At 40.9% G+C, this 12,453-nt stretch overlaps 1 protein-coding gene across 2 annotated transcripts in view; it reads left to right on the forward strand.

The window, feature by feature from the left end:
- Positions 1 to 12,453, forward strand: part of FAM120A (family with sequence similarity 120A) — a 113,016-nt gene that overhangs the window by 62,984 nt on the left and 37,579 nt on the right. For both annotated transcript variants that reach the window (XM_024199489.2, XM_029911219.1), the window contains exon 10: positions 1,559 to 1,733. In XM_024199489.2, the coding sequence (XP_024055257.1) occupies positions 1,559 to 1,733 (175 nt within the window). The remainder of the gene's footprint in view (positions 1 to 1,558; positions 1,734 to 12,453) is intronic.

The following is a 12,453-nucleotide window of genomic DNA, read 5'->3' on the forward strand; positions in this document are numbered from 1 at the left end:
TAATATGTAGTCAGACAGCCACACAGACATGATCCTTGTGGGAAAACCTTGAGTAGGGCACTGATGTCAAATGAAACTAGAAAGTTGAATGGACTTCTTACACTCGCTCATTGAGCCAAAATGACTTTACACAAGAGAAAGTATTGAGATACCTGGAATACAGTGGCTCAAAATGGGCATTTTTTAATTTGCTCTTTACTCCATGAAGACTCCAAGCCATGGGCGACTTTAATAAGGAGTTGAAGTGTCAAACCCTGTAAAGAGCCTGACCTCCTAAAGGTTGGGGAGACATTGATCTACTTTTGTGTTCTCCAAGAGCCCCCAAATGTATCTATGGTAGGAAGAGAGGTTAGTGGTAGTCTGAGACCGAGTAAAGAAAATAGTCCATGTCTAGGTTAATAAGTGATACATCTGGGCCCATTTGTACCGCATTAGAAATTTGCTATAAAAATTCTTCCATGTTAGGGCTTGTAGAAAGCAGTCAGGTTTGACCACTTGCATAAAGACACTATGCTTGCAGAGTTCTGCCCTGTCAAGAGCCACACTGAAATAGGGGGAGAACAGATACTAACATTATGACATCCTTGTAAAGTAGATAGAATTTATCTCCCACATTACAGCGGGCAGATTGAGACAGAGAGTTAAGCAACCTGCCCCAAGCCAGTACATCCAGGGAATAGAGTTGGGAATATAACTCAGACAGTCCTGGCCCTCAGCCCTGTACTTAATGCTGCCCTTTCCCAACAATTTTTATCTACAAGAAGTGCTATACTTATGTAATTGTATTAATCCTTTTTCATAGTGAACACAAAAGTAAGCTATGCAGTTTATTTTTATTTTAAAATTATTGTATATACACCTTATGTATCTTTTCAGTTTATACAGCATTTTAAATTAAATTGTTCACTTAGTGCGTAGTATTCAAAACTTAGTGAAAGCCACACAAGACATTAAATGGATAGCTAAATAGCGTTACTTAAAGCATATTTTAATTACAAATATACTTCTAACTTTTATAAAGCGGCTTTTACTGATTTTCAAAATATTGTCTTATCTGACTTTTCCTATTAAGTCTTTGAATACAATTGGCTAGCATTTGGGATCCATTAAAAAAAAAAAAGGCAGATTCATCATATCCCTAATTGTTTCTTTACTGGTAAAATGCTCAATTTTGAATATTTTTGCTATGTTAATAATATATTTCTTGGCTATTTAAAAAGCTTTGCGTCACTTGCATAATTGTGTGTGTCAGTGACTGAGAAGCAAAAACTTATTTCAAATTGGGGGGGAACCTCAGGGGGAAGATTTTCAAAGTCTCTAAGGTATTTAGGAGCATATGATCAGTGAGACTTCTGCTGCTAAGTCACTTGTGATTTTGAAAGTAGTCCCTAAATTCTAGCTTAACTCTTGGTATCTGTTCTTCAAATATATCTTTTGTATTGATTAAATATATGACTGAAATGGTTTTAAAGCAGGATTGTGTTAGCATACTTCTATGTTGAATGGAAAATGTATATATACATATGTGCAATATTATTCTGCTTTCTTCCACGTAAAGGGTGAAATCAAAATTGCTGTTTCTATTGAAGACGAAGCCAACAAAGACCTGCCTCCTGCTGCTCTGCTTTATAGGCCAGTTCGTCAGTATGTTTACGGAGTCCTGTTTAGTTTGGCAGAAAGCAGAAAGAAAACTGAAAGACTTGCTTTTAGAAAGAACAGACTTCCACCAGAATGTATGTACTCTAGCCATCATTTTTCTCTTCAAAACTCCATAATCTTATGCACATTTTCAGCATGATCAAAACTTAGAGTAATTATTAGGCTTTCATGAATGTCACTGAGATAAAATTTTAATGTTCTGTCAAAAATGGGTCCTTATAAATCAATTACTTTATAATCTTTTTTCTTACTATATTTATTTCCTTTAATTATTTAATGAATATAAATGATAGGAGTCAGTAAGCAAAATTGGAGGTTTATAGTTGGAAAACTAACATGAAAAAAATGTACAGTCTGCCTACTGCCTGACTTTTTCTGAATAGTCTGTCATTTTTGGTCCTGGTATGCTCTTTAGATTCAAAGTATTATGTTAGGACTTGAATGTAAGAAATTTCTCTTCCTCTTTCACACAAATATTAAAATAGTTTTCACAGAAATGTTAAATGCATATGTCAAATGAATATGTCAGCTTTCCCTGTTTTTCCCCTCTGCGTTTCCAGAATACACTGTCTAGTATATTTCCGCTGAATTTAGTTTTGTTTCTTTTTAGCTTGCAAATGTTGACACATGAAAATTTAATTTTTATTACACTGTAGTTTGCTTAGGCTTCAGGTATAACAACTTGGTCATAAACCAACTAACAATTTAAAAACTACACTTTTTGTGAGCAGATTTGTTACAGGGGCTGTTTGCTAATGCAGTTAAAAGCATGAGTGCTAGTGCTCACTTTAATCAGATATACACATTTTCAAATCTGTAGTTGCCAGTTATTCATTTCATTTGAGAAAATCCCAGTTTATATGTGGAATGGTTTTCTTAATGTCAAACACATACCAAAAAGTGGTTGAACCTCTGTAACAAGATCTTGGGAAGGTTAGGGAAAAGCAAAGTATTAAATAGATGATTGTCAACAGGAGAAAAGGTAACATATTTATTTGTAGGATTCTGCTGTCAGTAGACTAAATTTAAAAAGCAAATATTTAGACTTGTTTGCTGTGAAGATGTCCTTTGCAATTTTCATGTCTAAGGCTACATACAGTAATCATTTGTATGAATTATTTTCATTTACACCTCTCCCTCCCACCAATTTTTAGTTGGAACAAGCTATTGTGAAATATTTTGTGACTCGTATAGGCAGGAGGAGAATGTTTCACTGAGATTCAAAAGTCCTAAAGTAAGAAATAGTTTGAAATAAGTAGTCAGATTACCCCTTTTGTGAGTCTTTTTTTTTTTTTTTAATCCGCCTTTCTCAAACAGAATAATTTCCAAACCCACAAGTTCACACACATAGATTCTAAACACACTTGTGTTTAACAGAGTTTTAGGAGATTGGCTTTGAAATAATAAAGTTCTTTGCAATGTTCATTGTTGCTGACTTGGATTACTGTCCTTGAAGCTGCTGTATAGATTTACTTACAGTTTTATGCACCTAAATAGCTAAAGTGCTTAAAGCTGTAAGTGCTGAAACCCTTAACTATCTTAGCTTTATTCAGGTTTCCTTTTTTCTCTTGAAAAACTGCAGAGTTCCCTAGAGTTTTTGAGCTACCTCGCTGGGCCCCCCCTCTTCCCTCCCTTAGTTTATACTGCCCTTCAGACTTTCCTTAGACTGTGGAGGCAGAAGTTGCTGCTGACTTAGCTCTCACTATCCTTTGGTGTTCCTAATGAGGGTGGTGCTGCTAACAAGGAAATAGGGGTACCAACTCTCCCTTTTGGTTTCCTTAAACTTTTATGTTTCTAGAAGTAAAATGTCTTCTATTTCAGCCAGTTAAACATTTATTGACTTGCTTTAAATTTCTGAATCACTTCTATTGGCTACAGTCATTTGCTTCTATGAGTAGAAAACTCCTAGCAGAGGCTCTCTTTTTCTTTTAATGTAGGAAATTCTCATGTGATGATGTCTGTTTATTGCAGTAGTATCCCAGCGCCCCGGTTGTGGTTCTTATTGTGCTAGGTGCAGAACCTGTAATTAAGACACAGAACTTGAGTTCAAGAGAAGTTCAGTTTTCTGCTCTGCCCAAGCATGTTGGTGCAAATAAGGATTATTTTTTTACTAATATAAGTAAGAAATACAGTGGATTCTGCTTAATAGCAATCCTGATATTAATGACTTCCGGTTAATAGCAGCATTTTGCCAGGAACCAGTCCTGCCCTATTTACTTTAATAATATTCGGATATTGGCAACAGGTTTGTAGCGTATGACAACTTTTTGACATGCCTTTCTTGCCTGCAACACTGCAAACCTGCCTGCAGCTGGGAGGGGAGGCTGCAGACAGGGCAGCAGCAGGAAGGGGAGGGCTGCAGCCTGGATACTGGTGGCTCTCCTTGGGGAGTAGGGATGCTGGGGGCCTTCAGGACTGCATGGTACCTCTGTGCTTTCCAGGCTGTGCCCTATTCTGGCACCAGGGGCCTGATCTCAGCATGTCCCAGTGCTTCTTTCCCTGGCTGCAGTCCCATAAACCTGCTTGTGGGGCTGCACCTAGGGAAGGAAGAGCTGAGAAGTGCTGAGCACCAACTGCAGACAGGTTTGTGGGGCTGAAGGGAGAGGTACCGAGCACGTTCTCTTCCTTGGCTGCAGCCCTGCAAATTGTCCACTTATTTGCAGCCTCCAGATAATAGCTTCTTTTTGCTGGGAACCGAGAGGTTGCTAATAAGTAGAATTTATTATAATGTTAATAAGAACCTGCAGTTTCTGAAGAGCTTAGAATCTAAAAAGACAAAAATTAAAGGATAGAGGCAAGAGATAAAACATACAAGCAAAGTGCTCAGGGTTTTGATGGTTACGTGCTAATTTCTTGTATGTTTTTTCAATTTAAAGTATTTTTATTTCTTTATTTTTTATTATGGTGGCCAGGGGTATGGCAAAATGGGATGAGTAAAGAAGATCAAGCCATTTTATCAGAAAGCGGAAGGTGAGGAGAAGAGGGAGGGAAGGGACAGAGATCAAGGAGACCACAGAGAGTTAGTTAAATTACATTTAAGGTGCCCTATACATCTAAAACATGCAGCATTAAAAAATGAACTGTTAAAAAGTATGGAAACAAACAGCTAAGGCAGCCTGGTATGGCCTTTGATCTCCAGTCTCCAACTCCAGCCTGACTCTGACCCTGACTCTTGCTTATGGGACCTGGCTCTTGCAATTCCTCCAACTCCTGCTCGGTGACTACCATCCCTAGTGTGCAGACCTCAGCCCAGCTGTGACTGCTAGGCCAGACTGCCTATGCCCTGGTCCCTTACAGTATGGGTGCTCCACTTCAGGGCACATGTGCTTTTGGAGATTTTTGCCAGCAGTGTCTGATTGGTCCACAAATGCAGCTTGATTATCCTTGTACCCCTTACTGAGGAGATATAGGGGCAGTGCCTCACCACCTAGGCCTGAAACAGGGCTTTAGTGTCCTGCAGCATCCACTTTAGGTAGCTTGTTTATTTACATGCTAAATACTTAGATGAATAGATAGTGTTAGTTTAGTGCTTAGTGTAGTGATTAGTTTTGTTTGTATAGTTAGTGTAAATAGCTTTAGAGAAAATTTATTGGAACATAGGGTTTATTTCCCCCATGTCTTCTCAATTCCCTAGTCAGAACGGGGAGTTTAATTTTCTAGGTTTACTGTTTTCTTGATGGGAATGCCTAAATCTCCTTGCTTTGTCATGTGATGTCTGCAGGGATGCTATTCCCTTGAATGACAACCACATAAGTTTTCTCTGTTGTTTAGAAGAAGTTCATGTTCTTTTAAGTTTAATATTTGTAGATCATTTGGCAGGATAACTAAAAAGATCAGAGAAACCAAATTAGAAATGTTTCTCATAGATTCATCTGTGTGGGTCTCTTCAGGTCCAGAGCCTCGAACCACATTTGTATAAGGAAATGCAGAAATTCAGAGTACTCTGAGTTTCTGTGACTCCCAGGACCCATGCAACCAGTAGGATGGTGCAAGGAGATCATATTGAAGTCGTGTTACAACACCTTCTAAACATAGGAGCCGACCTCGATCACCTCAAAAAGAAGTGGGCAATAAGAGGCTGAAATTGCCTGAAGAAGTCACTGCTATGGAGACTTCATGTCCTGATAAAGACATTGCTAAGGCTCTAGGAGATTTCAGTACTGGTGCTTGGTTACTGATCAGGAAAATCACTACTTTAGCACCTAGTGTTAAAAATCCGTCGGTGCACAGGCTGAGATGGTACTGACATTGAAGCCTGGCTCTATTAGCTTAGTACTGAGTAAACTTTTAACAAAGAGTAGACTCACTGCCTCTACTAAGCCTATGGTACTGAGTGTATTTGCAATGCCTAGCAAGTAAGTGGTACTGGCTGTGACTTCTCTAAATAAGTGTGCAGTGCTGATGAGGCTGTGGAGGGCCATTTGGTGCCATGTAAGTCTATGGCTCCTCTGGTACCAACAGTGGCTCGTAGGGGAGTAGGGTCCAAGTTGCCTTCTCTCTTTTCGTCACCTGTACTGAGTAGATTTATGTTGTCTAAAGACTTAGTAATTTCAGAAGAACCAGAGTCCTCTCTACTAGCAGAGGATATAGATGTTTTGGTGCTGGACACAAGATTGTCTCCAGTACCATCTTACTCTGCTTTACTCTCCGGATCTAGAGTTCTGTCTCCAGTCACTCTACCATCTTTTGCTCTCTCATTTGAATCTGATGTTTATTCATCAGATTCTTACCTATGTGTGAAGAACTCAGATTACTCTTCCAGGGCTTCCTCCCCAAAGTTCCACTTAGATAGGGATCTACAACATCTAGACAGGACAGATACATAATATCACCCTCAAATGACCTGGTACCAGTCACCTTGTCCTCAGCCATATCCATATGGGGCACATCAGGCTGTTGTGGAATTCATGAGATAATGAGTATTATCTGAGAATAATCAGGGATTCTGAGACAGTGAATCTGTGGAGGCAGCCAGCTCTACCATAAGATCCTCTGCATCAGTCTCAACAGCCATTTGAGGAGGAACAACAGACTGAAGAGGGAATTTTAGTACCAGCAAATATATCTTCCTTGCCTGATGAGGCTGTAATGCCTCCACCACCATTATATGCTGGCAATTCTAAGCAGTTTCAGGACTCGATGAAACAGGTAGCTGAATCACTACAGATCCCCTTGGAAGAAATCCAAGAAGCTCCACACAATTTCATGGAGCTTCCACACTTCAGCCACATGGTGAGTAGGCCTGCCAATTAATGATGCCCTGCTGGAGCCAGCTCAGACAGTCTCGTAAACTCTAACTTTAGCTCCAACATGTAAAAGAGCTCACATGAAATATTATATACTGTCACAAGGATCTGAGTACCTTTTTTTCCCAACCAGTACCTAATTGGTTAGTGATGATGTAGCAAATGAACGTAACCAACAGTTTTCTAAAACAACATCACACGAGGAAAAATCAAAATCATTTGGATCTCTTTGGTCGTAAGATCTACTTAGTACCAGTTTGCAATTCAGAGTAGCAAACTACCCTATCAAGCTCTTATGGCAAAATACGATGACATCAATTATAATAAGCTTGCTTACTTTATTGAGCAACTACCATAAGAGTATGAAACAATTTCAGTTCATCATCTCTGAGGGTCATCTTACAGCCAAGCCATCTCAACAGGCTGTTTTAGATGCAGCAGATATAGTGTCCTGATTCATGGCTACTGCAGTAGTCATGCTTCATGCATCTTGGTTCCATCCAAAAGAGGTCCAAACACTCTCATTTGGGGAACCAAAACTATTCAGTGAGAGGATAGCTGAGTCACTTAGTTCACTTAATGTTCCAGAGCGATCCTCTGTTCTCTTGGCATCTATACTCCTGCTAACAGAAGAAAATCTAACAGGCCTCAGTCATTTCAGAGTTTTGTTCTGTATAGATAGTGTTTCAGCAAAGAACATCTAAGCCATTCGGGAAACGGCCAAGATTCCAGAACAAGAGACCTTGACCTCTGCAAACAAGACTACATAGCAGACTTCATCTGGCAAGTATTTATTTTGATATGCAGGTTGAGAGCTGCAAACCATGCTACCATTCAGATTCAAAGTTCCACTCTCCTCCTCTTCTCCGGTTATTTAGAAATGATCTGACCAATCTGGGTGTTCTGGGAAAAGATAACATCCAACAGGTGGATGTGGGAAGTTATAACATCTGGGTACACCATCCACTTCCATTCTGTGCTGGCTCCTCACCCACCTTCCTTGCTGGTCTCTGTGACCCATGAACAGACTAAGCAGATTACAAGCACCCCAAAAGATACAGATCTAAAAAATTACTTATTTGGAATAAAGGACAATTCATCAGCATCACTGCAGCTATGAATTGTCAGTTACGAGGCCTTATTTGCAAGATACAATTTGGGGTAGTGTGGAAGTTTAGCTGCGAAGGTGAATATAAGACTCCAGAGCAGAACTTGAAAAGCATTATTGTGGAAGGTCAGCTAACAGCTAAAATGTTGCTAACAGGCAGCCATGGATGCATAGGACACTCTAGCTTGATCTGCGGCCACTTCTGTGACTATTCGCAGAGCTTTGTGTCCACAAGCCTCTGGCGTTTCAAAAGAAACGCAAAGCACAACTGAGGATTTGCCCTTCAAGGGCACAGAATTATTTAGCACTCGTACAGATGACAGTCCCTCAAAGATTCCAGGACCACATTCCACTCTGTGAGCACATACCACAAACTGTAAGCCGGTTAGGTGCTAGGGCAAACTAGGCAGATGACTTCTAACACCAATACAGATGATCTGAATATCCGCCCAAGAAGAAACAGAGGTTTTCTCAGAGGAGGTATTTTCCTCATCTGTTGTCACACTGCACTGGCTTCCAGGGAGAAGGTTTTCACAAGAGTTCATAGTCACACTTGAACTACTCAGGAACCATCTCTAAACTCTAACTTTTGTACGCCACCTTGCTTTCTTCCATCAGGCATGGTCTATGAGGACAGACAGGTGAGTCCTGGAAGTATCATCCATGGCTATCTCATCCACTTTTGGTCCTCACCCCCTGCTGACCCCATTCCCTGCGCCTCTTCAGGACCTTTCTCATGAAAATCAGCTCAAATAAGTGGCTTCCGTACTTTGCCTAGGAACCATAGAAGAAGTCTCCTCTGGAATATAGGGGAAGAGGCTTCTAATCCTGATATTTTCTTATTCCAAAGGAAAAAGGGGATTTTGTCCTATTCTAGACATGAGAAGACTGAACAAATATATATGCCATCTCGGATTCAGGATGGTAACTCTAGCCTCCATCATCCTTGACCTTCAGGCTCAAGATTGTTTCATGGCTGTCTACAAGATGCATACTTCCATATCACCATCCATCCTACCTGCAGAAAGTACCTGCAATTCACAATGGGGTCCAGTCACTACCAATACAAAGTGGTACCATTCAGTCTCTCCACAGAACCAAGAGTCTTTACAAAATGTCTATCTGTGGTGGTGACATATCTGAGGTGATGTCATTCACTTTTATCCCAATTTAGATGATTGATCATAGGCAGATCTCATCAGGAAGTTGCCACAACCCTGACATATGTTTTTCACCTATGCAAACAGCTGAGATTCATGGTGAATTATGGGAAATCATCTCTGAGCCCATCACAGATAATAGAATTTATAGGAAAACATAAGGACATAAAAATGGCCAATGGTCCATCTAACCCAGTATTCTGTCTTCGATGGTGGCTGTTGCCAGATGCTTCAGAGGGAACGAACAGAACAGGGCAATTTATCAAGTGATCTATCCCCCATCGTCCAGTCCCAGCTTCTGGCAGAGATTTAGGGACATCCAGAACATGGGGTTGTGTCCCTGACCATCGTGGCTAATAGCCATTGATGGACCTATGCTCCATAAACTTACATTATTCTTTTTTGAATTGAGTTATATTTTTGACCTTCACAACATCCTCTGGCAATGAGTTCCACAGGTTGGCTATGCATTGTGTGAAGAAGTACTTCCTTACGTTTGGTTTTCAAACCTACTGCCATTGGGTGACCACTGGTTCTAGTGTTGTGAAGGGATAAATAACACTTCCTTATTCACATTCTCCACCCTTCATGATTTTATAGACCTATTTCCCCTCCCCCCCGTCATCTCTTTATTATTATTATTTTTTTAACTGAACAGTCCCAGTCTTTTTAAACTCGCCTCATATGAAAGCTGTTCCATGCCTCTAACCATTTTTGTTGCCCTTCTCTGGACTTTTTCCAATTCTAATTTATCTTTTTGAGATGGGGTGACCAGAACTGTATGCAGTATTCAAGGTGTGGACATGCCATGGATTTATATAGCAGCCCTAATCAACTCCAAATTAGCAAAAGCATATCTTCCTGAAGAAGGATTTTTCTCTTCATACAGTAATCACTGGTATCAAATCTAATCCAGCAACTACAGTAAGAAATTGCCTCAAACTTCTAGGCCACACGTTTGCTCGCATGCATGATGCCCCTAGCCAGACTTCACCTGTGTCCATTACAAGGCTGGTTAAGGTCAAGGCATTGTGACAGTCAGACTAGAAGGCTGCAAGAGGGTACTAGAAGGCAGATAAATTAGCCCCAGAATGTTAAAGGCCCTCTTCCCTAGTAGTTGAGAAGCGGTTACCTCAGGTCAGTGAGGGACACCTGATTCCAATTAAGGCCTGCCTGAGGCCTTTAAAAACTCCTCCTCTGGTGAGAGAAAAGGGGGAGGAGAGAGAGACACTGCTGCCAGGCTAGTGGCAGCTGGGAAATAAGCTTCTCCAGAGTGGGAGGCTGGACTCCTTCCCATAGGGGAAGCTGTCAAACCTGAGGCCTGCTGGGCAAGACACCCAGGGCAACCAACAGGGCGACACCCTGCACCCGGGAAGAGGCAGAGAAAGATATCCCACTGGGTTTTCTTTGTTTATGGGACTATTTTCCTTTTTGTTTGGTGGAAGATCAATCCTTAAGCCAACCTTCAGGCCTACCCTTAAAGTACGACTAAGGGAGCACAGAAGGGGGAAGGCAAACTCTGCCGTGAGTGGGGCTGATTACCCCAGGCCTGCCATCGCCAGAGGGGGAAGCACTAAATCTGGTGAGACGAAGGAGGTGCCTTGCCACAGCATATAGTGAGCATGCAAATGGTGGTCCCAGTGCGTATCCTATCAGCTCTGAACTGGTGGGTAGACCACAAGAATGTTCAGAGCCCTCTTCTCCATATCTCCCCTTGAAAGATGTTGGTCACAGATGCATCAAGTACAGGTTGGGGCGCACATCTGGATTGTGTCCATAAACAAGGGACTTAGTCTCAAAAGGACATGACTCTTCACATAAACATACGAAAATTGTGAGCAATCAGGTTAGCTTGCATAGCATTCCAGCCTGTTCTACTGAACTCCACAAAATCTTTCCCACAACATAACTGCAGTGTACTGTATGAACAAGCAAGGAGGTGCCTTCTTATCATCCCATATCAAGAGTCAATGAAGTTATAGATATGGTGTTTATGAACATGGAATATCCTGTCACTTTTCATCTTCCAGGAGCCAGCAACAACCTAAAATACTTCCTAAACAAGCAATCCATCTCCAACCACAAATGGTCTCTGAACAGCTCCATCTTAAACCAGTATAATGGGAAATTCTATTATAGACTTGTTTGCCACTAAAGACCATATGAAATGCCCATCCTTTTGTTCTAGGGAGGCATGAGCCCTCAATCATTGCAAGACACCTTCCTCATAGAGTGGGATGAAGGTCTCATGTATGCAATTGTGCTGATTCTCTTGATTCCAAGAGTGATGTGCAAAATCAAACAGGCTGCAGTCATACTGTTACGGATATCTTCAGGATTGTTCTAGCTAACATAGCTCCGTAAAATGTCTGTCTAGGCTTCTGTACCACTGCAAGACAGTCCATTCATAATATCACAGAAACAAGGTGAGGTATTTCATCCATGCCCAAAGTCACAATATTTGATAGAATGGTTGTTGGTCACCTGAGTGCTACCAACAGAAGCTGCTCACTACAAGTACAAGAGATCCTGCTGCAAAGTAGAAGGCTCTTCACAAGGAAGACTTACTCCTTTAAATGAAAAGATTTTCATTTTGGGCAGCCCAGCACAATCTCAACCCACTGAAGGCTTCTGTACCAAAAACCCTCAACTATATTTTATATTTGAAACACCCTGGACACTCGATTCTATCAAAGTCCACCTGGATGCAGTCTCACCACACTACCCTCCAGTACAGTCATGCTCAGTTTTTTTCTCATCCTCTGGGATCCAGATTTCTAAAGGTGTTACTGCATACTTACCAACCAGTCAACAGAATGCCCTCCAAGGTGGGATCTTAATGTTATTCTTACAAATCCCATGGAGCCCCCCTTTCACCCTCTTTCTGAATGCTCTTTATATCACCTTACTCTGAAGACAGCCTTTTTAGTCACCATTACATCAGCGAGAAGGATCAGCGAACCCCAAGCTCTCATGACTGACCCTCCTTACACAGCATTCCACGGAGATAAGGTTTGGTTGGCAAAAAATAACTTACATGGACACTGTCTATTCAGTTTTAAAAGGATAAGTATATGTGTCTCTGAATCTTCTTTAAAGTTTTTATTATTTTTCACCCATGCTTTCCTTTAAGGTTTTTTCTCTCCTCTTTCGCTGTGTGGAAGACTTACACAAACAGGGAAATCTTGATTATGGTTAAACAATATACAGAAAGTGAACAAACTGGAAAAAAAAATAGATTTTTTCCCCAATAGCTTTCATTTACAGTAATAGGAACTTT

The sequence above is a fragment of the Terrapene carolina genome, unplaced genomic scaffold (genome assembly GCF_002925995.2).
Source record: "Terrapene carolina triunguis isolate 2854851 unplaced genomic scaffold, T_m_triunguis-2.0 Scaffold89, whole genome shotgun sequence".
NCBI classification, from domain to species: domain Eukaryota; kingdom Metazoa; phylum Chordata; order Testudines; family Emydidae; genus Terrapene; species Terrapene triunguis.